At 41.2% G+C, this 16,164-nt stretch overlaps 2 protein-coding genes and 1 non-coding gene across 5 annotated transcripts; all 3 read right to left on the bottom strand.

Moving 5' to 3' along the window:
* Positions 1-410: 410 nt before the first annotated feature.
* haus6 (HAUS augmin-like complex, subunit 6) lies at positions 411-8,768 on the bottom strand. Of its 3 annotated transcripts, XM_074623368.1 has the most exons (17): positions 8,309-8,768; positions 7,496-7,591; positions 7,324-7,402; positions 6,480-6,612; positions 6,162-6,306; positions 4,887-4,949; positions 4,733-4,790; positions 4,465-4,638; positions 4,124-4,320; positions 3,671-3,800; positions 3,486-3,588; positions 3,325-3,388; positions 2,379-2,523; positions 2,206-2,262; positions 2,101-2,163; positions 1,706-1,844; positions 734-1,526 (listed from the first exon to the last, which is right to left on the bottom strand). In XM_074623368.1, the coding sequence occupies exons 1-17, from the start codon at positions 8,446-8,448 to the stop codon at positions 916-918; spliced, it is 2,397 nt and encodes a 798-aa protein (XP_074479469.1). In that variant the 5' UTR covers positions 8,449-8,768; the 3' UTR covers positions 734-915. The 3 variants fall into 3 exon arrangements, with proteins under 3 accessions (XP_074479468.1, XP_074479470.1, XP_074479469.1); XM_074623367.1 differs by having other exon boundaries at positions 411-1,526; positions 2,101-2,262; XM_074623369.1 differs by lacking the exons at positions 6,162-6,306; positions 6,480-6,612; positions 7,324-7,402; positions 7,496-7,591; positions 8,309-8,768 and adding an exon at positions 5,266-5,432 and having other exon boundaries at positions 411-1,526; positions 2,101-2,262.
* LOC141761433 (small Cajal body-specific RNA 8) lies at positions 3,118-3,248 on the bottom strand. Its single transcript, XR_012592576.1, has one exon.
* Positions 8,769-10,217: 1,449 nt separating the features above from the next.
* Positions 10,218-16,164, bottom strand: plaa (phospholipase A2-activating protein). The gene is made up of 14 exons (XM_074623257.1): positions 15,908-16,164; positions 15,302-15,495; positions 14,711-14,811; positions 14,425-14,545; positions 13,816-13,983; positions 13,507-13,642; positions 13,232-13,401; positions 12,919-13,070; positions 12,611-12,830; positions 12,432-12,497; positions 12,277-12,348; positions 11,920-12,027; positions 11,086-11,259; positions 10,218-10,911 (listed from the first exon to the last, which is right to left on the bottom strand). The coding sequence occupies exons 1-14, from the start codon at positions 16,054-16,056 to the stop codon at positions 10,343-10,345; spliced, it is 2,400 nt and encodes a 799-aa protein (XP_074479358.1). The 5' UTR covers positions 16,057-16,164; the 3' UTR covers positions 10,218-10,342.

The raw sequence follows: 16,164 nt of genomic DNA, 5'->3' as shown, positions 1-16,164 counted from the left end.
CAATTGGAAATTCAGAATTTTATTGTGAAGGTGAAATGATTGGACATCCTGAATTTGCTACATTTTTATTGCTGCCTTGACTCATATTTTTCTTTTGCTCCATGGTTTTTCTCAGCTTCTGACGCCCCCCATCTTAAACTGAGAGAAGTTACACATATATATAAGAAAGCAACAGGTGCGTGAGAAAAACTTCATATTTGTATATTTTTGCTGCTCTCAGAAAACACCAGTAGCCCCAAACCCAGTCCGACTCTCCTGTAGTCATTTTACATTTTAAGACATCAATGCATACTTCCTGATGAATGGCTTTGCAAGCCACAAATATATGAGTACGTATTTTTTAATCAAACTCAGATTTGCTTCAGACTGCAGTTGAAACTTTGACATACAGTGTCAAGAATCCTAGAGTGTTAGTTTTTTTCCCAACTGTTTAATAAGAAATTCTACAACTGTCATCTCCTGACTGACCATGGTCCCTTTCATATCTGTGGTCACATACATACAAAGACATTTCATATCCTCTAAAAGATAGTGGTTGGATGGAAACCATCCTAATAGTGCAATCCTAATGTTACAGGTAAGAGGCAGGCTAGCTTTTCATGAATACAGTGGACCCAAAACACTTCTGTTACCCAACAGGAGTTGTTTCAGGAGTTCCATGTTGTTCTCCTGCACATGCATAACAAACAAGTTAATAAACCTAATCATGAACACAAGTGAAAAGGCAATGAGCCACATTTTGCCATTTTATTTAAGCAGTTCATGTCTTACTATTTTAAATAAAAACTTAAACAGGAAAATGTAATTTAATGTGTGCCAAAAGTTGGTTATTTTACAGCTATGTACAACTATTTGTTACATTGTTAAAATCAGGGCAGCCAGTGAAGCTGACAAGTGGTTTCAATATGAATGTAGTTAGCACTTCATGTCATCTATCGGGGAGAATGTGATCAGTTGTGGGAGGCTGTACTCCTGCTTCTTTGGGGGTGAAGGTGTCTCCAGTGTTTCTAAGTCCAGTGAGAAGACCTTGTCTGTGGCTTCCATTGGCTTTGCAGGCTCCATTAGCCAGTCTATGTCCAAACCAGGTGTCCTCTTCCTGCTGTCCATAAAGGAGCCATCACCGCCCGCCTGCTGGATCTGACCCAGATGATGACGTGTGCTTAGTGGCGTACGCATCGCCTCAGTCTTCAGGGACGGGATCAAGAGCTCGTCGTCGTCCTCGCTCATCATATCATCGAGGCTCAGCAGACTGTCGCAGCTCGGCATTTCAGGGAGTGTTTCGTGGTCGAGGCTGAACTGGACCGCGCTGCTGCCTGTGCCGCTCGGGCTGTCGAGGCCCTCGGTGTCGAAGGTGTCCCACAACGGAGTGGATTTGTGGGAGACTGCCTGCTGGCTCTGCAACACTTTGTTCTCATCGAGGGGAGAGAGCAACCCTTTTACGCTGTCGTTAAACTTGGCTAATCGCCCGATTTTCTCAGCTTTGTCTTCCTCGACTGCCTTGCGCCAGGAGGTCTTCACATCCAGAACTTCAGAAAAGAATACATGTTAAATTTGACCAATTAAAAGGCATATTTTCACATCATGACAGTTTTATAAGCCACATTCTTCAGTCTAAAACCATCATGCCATTCTAAATAAGCTCATCCCTTCAGTCAATTTACCAAAATTTAAGGCTGAGGATCAAATGCAATAGCTCATGACTTACTCAAGCTCTCTGGTGTACGTGTGAGCTGCTTTCTAGTAGAGAAGGGATCACCATGAAGAGTGCCAAGAAGGCCATCCAAGTCCAGACCTTTGACCCTGCTTTCTGGACAGGGGCTAGTTGTCGTTACAGCATCTGCAAACTAACACACACACACACACACACTCTTTAAGTCAGAACTGGGTCGCTATAAAATCCTAGCCACATTTGTGCATCTCACGTGGTCACTCCCCCCCCCTCATTCCAGACTTGCAGATTGTAACATGGCTTTTTAAAAGAAATGCCTTCAGTATTGTTAGACTACCCGTCTGTTTTTTTTCTCAATTATATACCTAAACAAGGACTGTTTACAACTCTTAACTCCTTTGACACTTCCATTAGTTTGAAAGTCACTATACCTGATCAGCGAGGTTATCAAATTCCATATCCAATATCTGTGTCTTTGTCCTGATAGGGGCCACCTTCTGGTGAACAGGGGCAACCTTCTGGTGAACAGGGGCCACCTTCTGGTGAACAGGGGCCACCTTCTGGTGAACAGGGGCCGTCTTCCTCACACTGGCCTAAAACCAAACACAGGTTTATCAGAAGAACTGGTGCACACAAATTCATAAGTGGAGTGAATCCAATAAACTGGAGTTTAACTCAAAACTGAGATTAGCTGAAATATAATACTAGCCTGAGGTGGTGGCATTGATGGAGCCCTCGGGAGAGGAGGGGATGCAGGCGTGTCGAAAAGCCAGCAAAGAGAGCTATTAGCTTGTGATGCTGCTTGAGTGGTGACGACAGGACTTTCTGTCCTCTCAGCTGTTGCAGGGCAAGAGCTGTTTCGAAAGACAAAACGCTTGATTTGTTATTCAAAAACAGCTCGCACAGTGTGACGCACTGTCTGCACAGTAAAGTGTAATTTCCCCACTTATATTTTCCTCACAATGCAGTAAAGCTTAGGTAGAGTGTAAGCAATCTGTAGCCAATAACAGCTCAGTATGTGGCCTTGGCTCAGTGCTAATCCCTGAGCCAAGTGGGCACATTGCCCTGCACCTGTCCTTAATTCCACTGTTGAATGGATGAGTAACTCCAAAGTCAGGCTCTTATTTTAGTAGCTTACAATGTACCCAAGTAGACCAGTAATTAAACAGAAGGTTGATAAATCCCAAGCTGCACAGCACATCAGAAAAGCTGCATTATATCTGGTGAGGTGTAATAGAGTTTCCCATATGTACACTTTTCTTTTTTAGCCTACGGTCTTTTACAATGTCTAGACACTACCACCAAACCTCTTGTACATGCTTGAGTCTCAACATTTCATAATAAGTCCATGAGGTTGGTATTAAACTTGCCCCCTTTGCTCTAAATTTTTTTTATTTAAGCTCAATTATGTTAATATACCTTTGTATAAACAAAGTCATGCAGAAATAAAGTGTCAGCTCCGTATCTGTCCGTGGCGATTTCTCTCAATTCGCCTCGGTCATCAGAGAGCAAGGATGCTGTAGGGAGGACTAGTGACGGACAGAGCACTGCTCAGGACTGCCCAGGTATCTGCCTCCCATCAGAAGCCAATACAACAAACACAATGTCAACATTTGGCCTACATTTCTCATAAGAGCTGTTAAAAGATTGATTACCTCTTCAGGTTAGAATAACTAGGGGGGGCATCTTCTTGTGATTTACTCTCTGCAGGCTTCTCCTCTGAAAAATTGTGAGAAGCATGATTAGAATAAAGACTGCAATGTTGTGACAGACCCAAATTAATACATGACCTGATATGTAATCAGATGTTGCTCACCAAGAAGCGTTGCAGGGTACTGGGAAAAGACACTACTTCGGTAACTAGTGTCAGCCGCCGGTTCAAAAGACAGTGGAGCCATTGGTGAGAGGAAGCCGAGAGCCTAAAAACAGCCAAATAAAAAGTAAATTAAGATCTGCAACTTCAGTGAAATGACTTGAGTTGCAAAACATTTTGGTACTCACAGGATCTTCATTCAGAAAAGAGACTAGGGGTGTGTCTTTCAGGGTAGCCATCCACTTCCTGTCCCACGCAGTCTCCAACTCTCTGATGGTACTCCTGACCTCAGGTATTTCTTCCTTGGAAATCCTTTGTCTGGGGGGAAAAGAACAAGGTTAATACACTGGTACTCAAGTCTTCTAATTTTCAGTTAGCAAGCAAATACTATTGAAATAATTATTCCATGATAACAAATGTTCCATTAACAATTGCAGTTTACAAACCACAAGTAGTTGAGGATATCTAGATACAGATATCCACCTCAGCAAACTAACAATTACGCTGCACATTTGAGAAAACCCCAAATTAAAATCCTCTAATGAAAAAGATTGCGCTCAATACCTATACATCGATTAAAGTTGCAGCGCATCAGACAGATTGTGCATCCTATCAAGCGAGTACGGGTCAATGTATAGTACCTGATGAGGTGGAGGTTCTGCAGCGCCCGTGCCATCTGCTGACATTTCTCCTGCAGTTGCTGAGGACTGAGTTGAGGCTTGGGGGCATGAGACACCCGACAACACTCCTCCCTCAGGAGCTGCAGCGCGTGGTTTGTCAGCTCCAACACACACAGGAGGTTCAGCTGACCGGCCTCATACACGTTCCCTGAACTCAACTGGAAAACAATGCGTGAGGTAACAGCGAAAAGACTAAAAACTATAAAGTCAGAACCAAATGAAGAACAATCTTATGTGCCGTGTATAGGAATTAAAAGGCTCCCCAGTAACAGAGTGCACTGACCCCCTATCTTCACTCTTACCTGATGTGGGAGCTGTTCAATTCTCTCCAGCAGACTGCGAGGAATTTTGAGGACTCGATCCGTCCCGTCCAGGACGTATTGATCTACATCCCCCTTCAAAACACTTTCCACTGCATGCTGCTCCTCTTTGGTAGTTGACAGCATTCCATCAAAATCAGACCACAAGGAGCGCACCTTAAGACCACCAAGTACTTATGTGAGCTCTTTGAAAAATAAACATCGCCAACACATCTTATATTTTGTAGGAAATTTTACAAACATTACATACTATTTTGGTCTTCTCAGCTAAAGAAGCTCCCTCTTGTGTAGAATCACTGCTGTGACGCCTGAAAGTAGATAGACGGAGACAGATTAAACAAATTGGACTAAGAAAATGGAAGTCAGAAGCACTGAGAAAACAAATAAGAAAAAGTCATACATACTTGAGTAGCTCATCATACTTGGCACCCTCTGCTCTGATGTCCCTCATAGACTTCACCAAGACCCTTCAAAAAAGGAGAAACAAAAGAAAACAGCTTAATCAAAATAGAAATGACCAATAGTGGTGGTAGAAACTGACTCCCATGTGCAAAACACTCCATTAAATAAACTCTTCATCAACAAGTTCATGCTTAAAACGCAAACCTTTAGAATCTTCAACATAATGTAGCAGTCTGTGCACATGGTTTCAAGAGGCCTTTTTCACAGCAAACAGTTGACATGTGATAGCTAGAAAAGCACAGGTCTAATAGATAATATAGGTGAGCTGGCTCACTGGGCCACTTCATGGACCCGAGCCATCATTAACAAAATTGGTTTCACCTGTGCTTTTCCTGATATGACAAGCCTGAAACAAGGACACTGATTGTGGACACGTTCAGCAGCTGCCAACTGGTCTCGTTAACCACAGGTTTACCAATTTGTTCACAAGAAACAGGTGGGGCTTGAAACAAATAGCCAATGAAACATGACATGCAGCGACAAAAGATTCAAACGGAAAATTAACTCTGAAAAAATAGCTCATTGCAGTGATAGAAAATAATATTCAGCAAAGTAAAAGACATGCAGTATAACCTCACAACAATAATAGAAGAAGCAAAAGTATTAGTAGAAAGAATATCTCCGCATACTGAAAGCAACAGGCCATACAGCTAATACATTAAACATGACTTATTGAATAGTTTTATCAACATATTTAGTTTCAAGTGAGTACGGAGAAAAAGGAATGACAAAACATCTCCCCTCTTGGATCAATTAAGTGTCATCTTAAATGGACTACTGCTATTTACTGGAGCTCTTAAGTCTCAGGATGAACAAACTATTATAATGAATAGATATAGGCAATGCACAACATTATATTTGCAACACTGTTGCTACTTCTAAATATAGAAAAAGAAGAGTCAATTTAAAGTTATGATCACAAAAATCACATTTTCATTTCATTTCATATAATTTTGTTTTATTCACAACTGATATTGATGCCATTATCTTTATTAACTGTTGTATTTGCTAAATATTACATCACATATTTCATTTTTGTTAATGCCAGACTTGAGCTAGTCAGAGAAATTGGATTTCATTGCCATATCCTGAGCTGACAAGTGGTATGTTAATTTGTTTTACTGTAGTAGTGAAGTAGAAAGCTTCTATCTATTGATGTAAATATGAAATAACATCTAGTTCTGTCCAACTGCCAAGATGGACTACCAAGAACTTACTGTGCTCGTCTCTGGTACTCATGAAGAAAACGATCCTGATTCACTGCAGCTTTCAAAAACCGGGTGTGGGTCAGGCTGAGCCTCTTCTCTGCCATGTCCAGGGAGGAGGCAGGCATCGCTGCAGCCTCAGGAACCCAGCTGTCCTCTGGCAATGACAATATTCAAGATTATTTGAGTCTTTTGGGTGCCAACTTAATGCCAATTATATGAGACAAAGTGAAACTGTGACACTCTACATTTTCGAATTTAAGTCAGATTATGAATACGATCTGCTGATATTGAAAAATATATATGACATGGTTTTCTAACTAGACCTACTTGTGGTGAATGTCTTCATTTCCTGCAGCATGACGTGATTGGCCAGATGACCCATCAAGTTGATAAACTTGGGGCCTCCGGGCGAGAGGAACAAGGATGCTACCACCCTGGATCCTGCATTTGCAGTTTCATCCTACACACAGTTAAAACAGATGATTGTTACTAAATTATACAGTTTACTAAACAACACAAGTGCCACTTATATTTTAGACATTTGACCCGTGTTGTGAAAAGCTTAATTTGCACAAGGTTTAACATTTTTTAACTGTATGCAAAATTTGCCTGGAAGTGATTTGCTGCAAAACTGACAAAGAAAAAGTGATGTAGCGGTGAGACAGGAACTTGCAGTGGATGGGTGTTTATATATGTGGATTTGTGTGCCTTTTATGTAGTACAAAAACTTTAAACAAATATTTATGGTAAGTATGTAAGGAGATTAGAGTGAGGAGCAGACATGGATCAATCTGGGACCGTAGAGGAGCCAGCAATACATGAGGTCACCATTTCTGCTGTCATCAGCAAGTATGACCTTACTGCAGCTGTAAATATGTAACACACAAAACTAAATTATCAAAATCATAAATGTAATTTAATATTTCTAATTCAAAGATATATTCACAAAACTGTAAAGAGTAAAAGTGGGGTCACATTTTCAGCTGCCAGAAATGGTGACCTTATGTGCTGCTGGCTCTCTGCCGTCACAGATTTTGGTGTGACACCGGCAACGAATGAAGCTACAAAGGAAGAAAAGATGGACACAATTTCCCATGTTTGAGGACATTGAACCTGTGAATACTGGACAGATGAAGATGAACATAAATGTGAAACACTCAAACAATCTTACCATTATTTCTCGCAGCCAAGCGCAGGTAACTTTGCGGAACTCAGCATCCGCTTTGTGGCCCAAAACAGGCCAGCAGTGCCTAAAACCAAAACAAATATTTCATTATCTTGACACAGAATCATAGGCACCTTTATATATATGAATGGAAATAGTCAATCATATCTAATCTTACCTGTATGCCTCATTGAATCGTGTCGGGTTGAGTCTCTCCAACAGGAAATGGGTTACTATGTAGAAGGCATCTTTGTTTGGTTTGTCGAACATATTCCTATTAGACAAAAAATAAGTTAAGTTAGCTGTTAATTTTTACAGGAGGAATAATTAAGATAGGATACGTAAAATTCACAATAGTGGTAGACCCTCAGAAGGGAATGGATTCTTGTTTTTGAAAATCTTTTTATTTCATTTATTATTTATTTTCTATATATGTATTTTCTGTTTATGTGTATCTTCATTTTGTTAGAGGTGCCATTTAACTGTTAAATTGTCTGATTGATACTGTGAAGCTGTGTATTGATTTTGGCCCTGTGAGAAAGGGAAAAGTTAAGAGAGAACAGGGTGGGTGTGTGGGGGATGTTATGTTTGTTAAAGTAAATCCTGTATTGAATATATTGCATAATGATGTTGATGTTTGTATAACAAAAAAAAACAATAAAGACATTATTAAAAAAAATAAGTTAGCTGTTAATATAACCACTGCAGTGTTGGTCATGTATGGTTTTTCGTTTGTTCCTTTTCCCCTAATGCTGCACCGTGAAGCTAAATGGTTGTGGAAGATGTGTATGAAGGTGAAATTTATATATGTTTGGTAAATGTGAATGTTATTAGTGTAACACAAATATGATGTATATAATATGTAAGTGATAAATGTAATGTACTTGATTTCGGACCCCAGGAAGACTAGCTGATGCCACTGGTATAAGCTAATGGGGATCCTTTTTAAATAATGAAATCAATATGTTATCCACAAGAGAAGCAGACTCACGGTCCCAGGTTGATGTGTTTCACGTTGCTGGTTTTGCCAGCGATGGACGACAGTGCAGTGTCCGGTTCAAGTCCGAGTCCAACAAGAGAAAACCACAGATATTTTCCAGTCTTTCTCTGCAACAATAGCGGGTTGGCCATTATTCCGAGATGAGAGAAGCAGAGTGAGTGTGTCCGGTGGCGGCTGGTCAGAGAGCCAGCCTGGCTAACACAGCTAGCTTCAGCTGCTAGCTCTAGCTCTAAAGTTCCCCGTTGGCTAACTTCTGCTAGCTTCCTTAACTTGTTTGGAGTTCGTCAACATATCTGACATGTAAGAAACGGTTCTCAGATTGACAAACACTGTCGAGGAACAGTTACACGTGTTAAACGAGCAGGTCGAGATACAAACAAAAGAGTATTTCACAGATTTTAGTTTCAGGAACAAGAAAACAGCGAGAACACAAACCGCCAATTTTTCCAATAACAACCCGGATGTTGTTAAGAAGTACTTCCGGTTTACGAATGCACTTCTAAACTGTTTCCCACTGTTTCTGATATTTTTATTATTTACTTATTTTTCTTTCTTTATTTTTTCCTTTCTTATATCTATCTATATATCTATTTATCTATATATATATAATTCCTTTTTTTTTTCTTCCTTTTCCTCATAACAAAATTAAATTAAATTAAATATGGATAAAACAAAAAGGAGAGAAAAATTAATTAAAGAAAGAAAAAGATAGATAAATAAAAATAAATAAACATATATATATATATGCACATTTTTAGCGTTGACATTAACACACGTGACTTCATTTGAAAGCATCTGTCTAGCCTTTGGGCAGTGATGTAGTTTATATGTGATCAGAGAGTAAATGGTGATGAATGTGAGATGAGACCAGGCTGTGTCCATTCATATATGGTCACGTAGTTCACCTCATCCATACCTGTACATAGTCAGAGCAGGCTCAGGTCCAGGGAATGGCTCGTGTGCCACAGGCCTGTCCACACCTGGTTCTTGGCTTCATTATTTTTTTAATTGCTGTATTTATATTATATATATATATATATATATATATATATATATATATATATATATATATATATATAAAAAACTCCTCAACTGGCTGGGCATGGGCCATGATGCCTCAACACCAACTGGGCTCCTCCTCCATCTCCTCTCTCCTCCCTCCAATGATTTCCTATGATAGAAAAGGGCATAAGCCCTGAGCTATCAAACCAGGCTCACGAATTTACGATACGATACGATCCGACTGTTTCACATTTGTTTGCACAGCAAACAACTAGTTATATTTGGTGTGTTTTTTCATCTGTTATGTCCTATAAAATAGTTATTAACTAGTATTGTTTTATGGGGGTACCTCAGGTCACTTAACCTGGTGTAAATACAAAGTTGACTCATTTGATTCGATGTTGGACAAGGCGGACTGCTTCTACAGTATCACACAAAGAAGTGGAGAACATTACAGGCTTCAGGCCAGTTTTAATAGTTAATAAACCACTGAAAACCCACAATTACCAAGCTTAGAAAAAGATTGCATTGCATTGTAAATAGAGAGTTAACGGTCGATAAATTTACTCCTCTAATAAGTAACCATTTTAACTGTCAGGACATTCAGCAAGCACAATATCCACATGTCCCTCACCAGTTGTTTTTTTTCCCCCAGTTAAGATTTGCATTTCACTTTCCCTGTAATAAGATACTTTATTGAGGTATTGTTTCACCAAATCAGAGTTTAACATGGCAGTAGGAAATAATATAAAACACATTAAAAGGCTAGACATAGATTTAACTTGACACAGTGTATTGTTATAAGCCATTATTACATGCATTCGTCCCACATTTACCCACAAATTAGTCAAGGGGCTTTAGAAAGGTAGTGCAGTAATAAAAACACAGGCTAAGCATATGCAGAGATTTAATTTGTCCTTTTTTATTGCAGAACATACAATTATTTAAGTCTCCACCACAACTGATTAAGCAGAACAGAGTGATAGTAAGAAAACCGGTGCTCTTTTTTTCTAATCATGCAAATCATTGTAGTTCTTTTAAAACCAGCTGGCAGCACTCGGCCACCTTAGATGGATCAGACACTGATGAGTACTTGGAAATCTGAGAGTTGACCCCCAGGGAGCGAGCCAGGTCCTGGGCTGTCTGGTCTGAGGACACAGTGGTTCCCAAGGCCACCAGCAGCCTAAACACAGCCTCCTTGTCTTGTACCGTCTCCAGAGCTCTGCTGGCCACAGACAGGCACTGGGCCTTGGCCTCCAGATCGGGTTGGCTGTGCAGGCAGCCGGCGTAGTTAAGCACCAGAGTGGCCAGGGCAATGTGGATGTTCTTATTGCAGACGCTGGCCAGGTCGGCAGCACGTGATAGCACCGTTTCACGCTGGGCCAGGAGGAGGGCTCGGCCGTGCCTGCCGCCAAAGCAGTTGCACAGAGTCCGCAGCGCCAGCATCTGGTTGGCAGGACGCCCCTCGGTCCTCATCAGGCTCAGCAGGTGGTTGCACAGCTGGACTCCCTCCGCCTCGCCACAGAGGCTCTCGTTAACCTGTGGGTGGCGCACTGCCAGCCTCATAATGTCCAGGACAGGAAACACAATGTCTGAAGTCCAGGGGGAAGGAAAGGGGAGTTTAGTTAGTGAACAATAATGAACTGAATAACCTTAAATCATGTTCTTCTTTCTGTTTTTGATAATTATTTAGCAGAAATCATAAAATCAATTGAAATGAAAAACAATAAAATATCATAAATTGGGTTTGACTGCTGTTGTTGTACCTTCAGGCCAGTGAGAGGCCTTCCACAGCAGGTTGATCTCTTGGATGGTTGGGGGTGACGTGGTGGAGGAGTTGGGATCAGACACGGACACCAGGAGCTTCTCAAGGCTTTCCAGAAGTTCATCGGAAAGCTTGTGCTCCTGTGGGGCACCTCCATTCAGCTCCTTTATCTTGGCTGGTGAGAAAAGAACAAATCATTGACCCCGACACAGTAAAGAAAATTTAATGAACAAGGGGAAAGGCATTTTAGTACAATATCTTCATGACAAGTAATGAATTGGAAATGTTTACTTTTAAAGCCCCTGAAAATGTGGTTAAATGTAATGTGGTATTAAGCTTTAAAAAAAAAAAAAAACATGAAATATTCATGACTAAATATGCAACATAAAAGTAAAAAAAAACATCTTTAGATATCATTTAATAAGAATAACTCAAAAATGTTATTCGGCTTGGTTTGATCAGATTTTGTTGACAGTGCCCACCAACTGTCATCAGATTTTGTTTCAAATATTTCTGAATAACATTTTCCAAACTGAGTCCCACCCGTTTCAAACCAGTGAGAAGAGCAAAGAGATTAAATAGATACACAAGGAAGTCTCTAATGTGACAAACTGTTCTAGCTTTGGCAGAAAACAGTGTGTTCCCAAAGGACCCCATCACTCAGTAAAAAGCTGATAGAGGGAAGAAAAAAGGTTTTCAGGGCCTTTAAACACAGTTCAAGTGTCCACACACTCCTAAATCTATGAATAAAGTTCTTAGAAATGTTTTGTCATTCACAATTGACACATCCAGACTGTAGAGACACATCATCAAAGCTATAAATAAAAATGCTCACCCATGATCTGCGAAGAATTGGCTTGCTCAAAGGTCACGCCATCAGTCTTGGGGAAGTAGATGTTGGTTGCCGTCTGTCTGTGGGCTGCTGAGGAGTAGGCACCGCCTCCTGCAGAGTAGGGAAGAGTATGATCCAATGAGTGACAACATTAAAGACTTAAAAACAAAACACTACTGCCTTGTACCGCTTTCATATAAGAGAAACGCGTACAGCAATCAGAAATTAATACATGGTTTTCACCCAATACACAAGCATAATGACCTCCCTATCTCAGATTTTCAAGAGTGTTGGTTTCGTTTGTCTGTTGTTTACACCGAGTTGTCCACAATACAGAGATTCCTTCAGTAAATAACTCACCTGTGAAGGGATCTGCACCACCTGTAGCAGTACTTGGGTCAGGACCCGACCCTGGGATGTAGCGACCGGAGCCTGTGGGAAAAAAAAACAGCTCTGAAAAGAACATCTCTGGTGATGTTCAGATTGTGAAAAATATTTAAATAAACATACTGTACCTGTGAAAGGATCAGCTCCAAAACCTGGCCTTTCATCAGAAGCTCCAGGGACATACCGAGCTCCTCCTGTCAGATGAAGAGATAAAACACCTTTAGGAAAATATAAATTCAGTCTAACAACATTAAAAAAGACATTGAGTGTTTCTGAAAGGTATCAAGTATCTATCTTTTGGCCTCACCAGTGAATGGGTCACCACCAGCGGGCTGGGCTGGTCCCACCACATGTCCTTTGGTGTTCTCTATTATAAAATTGGCAACCTGGTCGAGGAACGTGGGGCTGAGGTCATTCTTCTGCAAAAAGTTGTGCGCCGTCAGCCAAGGGTCCTCGGCCACATTGTAAGGCAGCTTCATGGACGGCCCTCCCTCATTCACGTCGATGGTGAAGACGTAGTCGTATTCCTGAGGGGAGATCAGGTGTCGTTCATGACTGTTCTCGTGCGTGCATGCATCGCCATCGTTTGTCTTGTCAATACGCTTACGATCTTACCTTTCCTTCATACACCACGCTCTTGGAGATCTGTTGGTTTGAGCCTCCGACCACATCTCCGATTTTCATCCAGCGGCCATCGCTGACACTCCACTGATATGCCTCGACCTTCTGTCCATCTTTAATTAGACGCGTCTGTCCGTCACGATTCCCTTGAGGAAACAAGCAAACAAATCTTGATGCAGAAATAGCATTGGCACCGTTTCTCATTATCAGACTGAATTGTGCTATCTTGGTAAGGTATGAACCAGAAACACCAGATACAGTGATATATATATAACATGATACAATAAATGTCAGTCTATTTTCTTACCAGGCTCATCAAGGTGTTCCCTTCCAGGAAGGTCCTCCATTTTGATGTCCCCAAGGTCGCCCGTCTTGGGGTCAATGGTGGTTTTGGAGATTTCATCCTCAAAGGCCTGCAGGTCCTCTATGCTCGCCATGCGGTCCTCAACTTCCGTGAACACGCGGATAATGCCATCACTGTGAGCAGAGGAGCAGCATCTGGGTTAGCCACACAAACTACATACTGTATGTTCATCTGAGAATCTCCATCATGTTGTATAAATGCAGGAATGCAGTTCTTACCTGGCCCCAATGGCTATATCACCATTAGGTAGAATACAACAGCACCAGACAGACTGGGCAGGCAGACGGATGGTCTGAGTGCACTCTCCCTGCCTCCATATCCTCAAAGTCCTGTCCTCTCCCGTGCTTATGAAATCTAGGGGAAAAAGCATCAGTATATGAAGTCAGGGTGAGCCAGCTACCATCTTACAGCAGGAAAACAAATGGATGCTGGTTCAATAAATGACCAAGGACCAGACTGGTTCGCTACACAGACATTAAAAGTCTCCCAGTCATAGACATTTTAAATACCAACACAAAAAAACACACCTTGGTTATTGGGGAAGACAGCTAGGCTGTAGATGTAGTTGGTGTGGCTGTAATAGACCTGTACACATTCGCCTGTCACCAGCCACCTCCTGATACTTGTGTCATTGCTGCAAGAGAAGAACTCTGTGTTGCTGATCACTGCTAGACCCCTTACACAGTCCTCATGACCTAAAAAGGAAGAAAAACAGGTTGTGTTGTAATCATGGATTTTAAACACAAAGCCCCTGGACCCCCAGACAAATGTTTTGAGTTATTATGACTGAATAGATTATAATTATTTTCCAAAATAATGTTTAGTTACCACCAAAGAATGATAAATTTACTATTTGAATTTTTTTGATCTGACACAACTGTTGATTGACATCCTACTCCACACATTTTGTTGGCTAAAAGCAGTCAAAAAGTAAAAAAGATTGAGGGTGAACTGCTTACTAGGACCAGATATGCAAACAGAGGTCAAATTTGAAACTGTTCAGCATTCAAAAACTTTGTCAACAATCCTACTAATCAACAGCCATAATCACACTTTTGTTTGCACACAGATCTAATAAAAAAACAAAGACAAAAAAAGAATGTGTTCACTTCTGTCAACCACCTGCAAATTCTCACCTTCATACGTCTTCTCACAGCGGCCAGCTTTCCAGAGCTTTATGGTCTTATCTGCTGATCCGGACAGCATAAGGCCTTGTTCGGGTAAAATGATCACTGCCCACACGGCTGCAGTGTGGCCCTGTAGCAAAATTAACAAGCAAAGATTTTACTCCGTCACACCGCCCTATAATATATGTGCTTGTTACAGTTGCATAGATGAAATCAATGTCAAGATATATTGTAAAAGTGCAACCACAGTCAGCAATTTAACAAACTGCCTAACATCACAGAAGCTTCAGCGTACCTGCAAGGTCATCATGCACTTCTCATTGAGCCACACTTTGGCTGTGGTGTCCCAGGAGCCACTCAATAGTGTCCCAAACTTCCCAGAAGACAGAGTGCAAACTGTGTGGAGATTAAACGTTAAACGAAAGCTGCAACCAGATAAACTGCAAACGTGCCTCTTTACATAATGACAAATAACAGCAGAGCAAATCAGATACTTATTAGAAAGTAATTATCCTAGGAGTTCAGTTCAGACAACTTTATTCATCCCCAAGGGGGCAATTAATTTGTAGCATTCCCAGTCCATACATATAACAGACAACCAATAATTAGTTAAGTCAAAGGAAAAATATTAAAAGGCATGGGGCAGTTGGAGGGACAAGTTACAATAAGAACCATATAAATAGGATTATAGCAATAAAAAACAAAAAATAAGAAACAATATATGAAAACAACACATCTTAAAGTTCCTCTAAATAACAGTCATTTAAAATGGGTATGGTCTGTGTTCAGCAGCTTAACAGCAGAAGGGATAAAGGACTTGGAGTAACGATTTGTTCTCCTTAAGGGCACATTATAACGAGTGGAGAGTGAGGCAAAAGTAACTCACCTGTATTTTTGTGACCCGTGAGAGTGAATATGGGCGTTGATTGGTCCAGTGTGAAAACACATATGTTATTATCATTTCCACCTGTGGCAATAAGTCCTCGAGGATATGTTTCACTGGGTGCGATGGTGCATACACAGGATACAAAATTGGAGTGGCCAGACATACTGTGCATCTCTGTGAAGCCTTGGTCTGGGCTGTCAAGACAAGGGGAGAAAGACAGCAAATAAGTGAACTTATGTGGGAACAAGTGGTTTGACAATAGTGTGGGTAACACTTGCAAGAAAGGTCAGTAAATTAACTGACAGACAAAATGCATAACACAAAGCAAAGTCCTCGATCATCCGAGCTGCGTACATTGAGAGTTGAATGAATGACAAAGCTAATTTCAGTAGCTAGCTGCACGTTAGCAAACAGCTGGTTAGCTAACGTAGCTAAGCTCATTTATTACTAGTAGATAACCTCACTGGGGTTGTTATTCGACTTGCTTATTTCCTCGCAAAGCACACCTTTCCTGACATGTGACTTACTTAGCTACAAACTGAGATAAATCCTATCCAACCCTCACAACGAGTTAGTGGGTAGCACGCTAATGCTACTGCTAGCTACCTTGAGTTGGGTACCCAGACTCTTCCGGTTCGGTCTCTGGACACAGACACGAAGGATCCCTCTGGAAAATCAGCCGATGCGAGTCCCCTCACGTCCATCTCGTGGCCCGGGATGGAGCACCTGAGTTTGTATGAGTTAGATGAAGCCATTTTGCCCCGATGAACACGGTGGAACTATCACAGCAGAGGCTAATGCTAAAGCGGCGTTGCCTGTCAACAAACACCGGCCGCTAATGCTAGCGGAAGTTGAATGACCTC

Source organism: Sebastes fasciatus, chromosome 22 (genome assembly GCF_043250625.1).
Source record: "Sebastes fasciatus isolate fSebFas1 chromosome 22, fSebFas1.pri, whole genome shotgun sequence".
NCBI lineage: Eukaryota > Metazoa > Chordata > Actinopteri > Perciformes > Sebastidae > Sebastes > Sebastes fasciatus.
Note: the sequence above shows the minus strand (reverse complement) of the source record. Positions and strands in the feature narration are given on the sequence as shown.

Bases quoted from the DNA above. Each gene is read 5' to 3' on its own strand.
- plaa (XM_074623257.1), bottom strand. From the start codon at position 16,056: ATGGCTTCATCTAACTCATACAAACTCAGGTGCTCCATCCCGGGCCAC. The intron at 13,402-13,506 runs GTAAGAACTGCA...CTCTGCTCACAG, and splicing joins GATATAGCCATTGGGGCCAG to TGATGGCATTATCCGCGTGT. The intron at 13,071-13,231 runs GTAAGAAAATAG...TGTTTCCTCAAG, and splicing joins GGAACACCTTGATGAGCCTG to GGAATCGTGACGGACAGACG.
- haus6 (XM_074623367.1), bottom strand. From the start codon at position 8,448: ATGGCCAACCCGCTATTGTTGCAGAGAAAGACTGGAAAATATCTGTGG. The intron at 4,791-4,886 runs GTATGTATGACT...ATCTACTTTCAG, and splicing joins AAGTATGATGAGCTACTCAA to GCGTCACAGCAGTGATTCTA. The intron at 1,845-2,100 runs GTATAGTGACTT...TGTGTGTGTTAG, and splicing joins TTGATAACCTCGCTGATCAG to TTTGCAGATGCTGTAACGAC.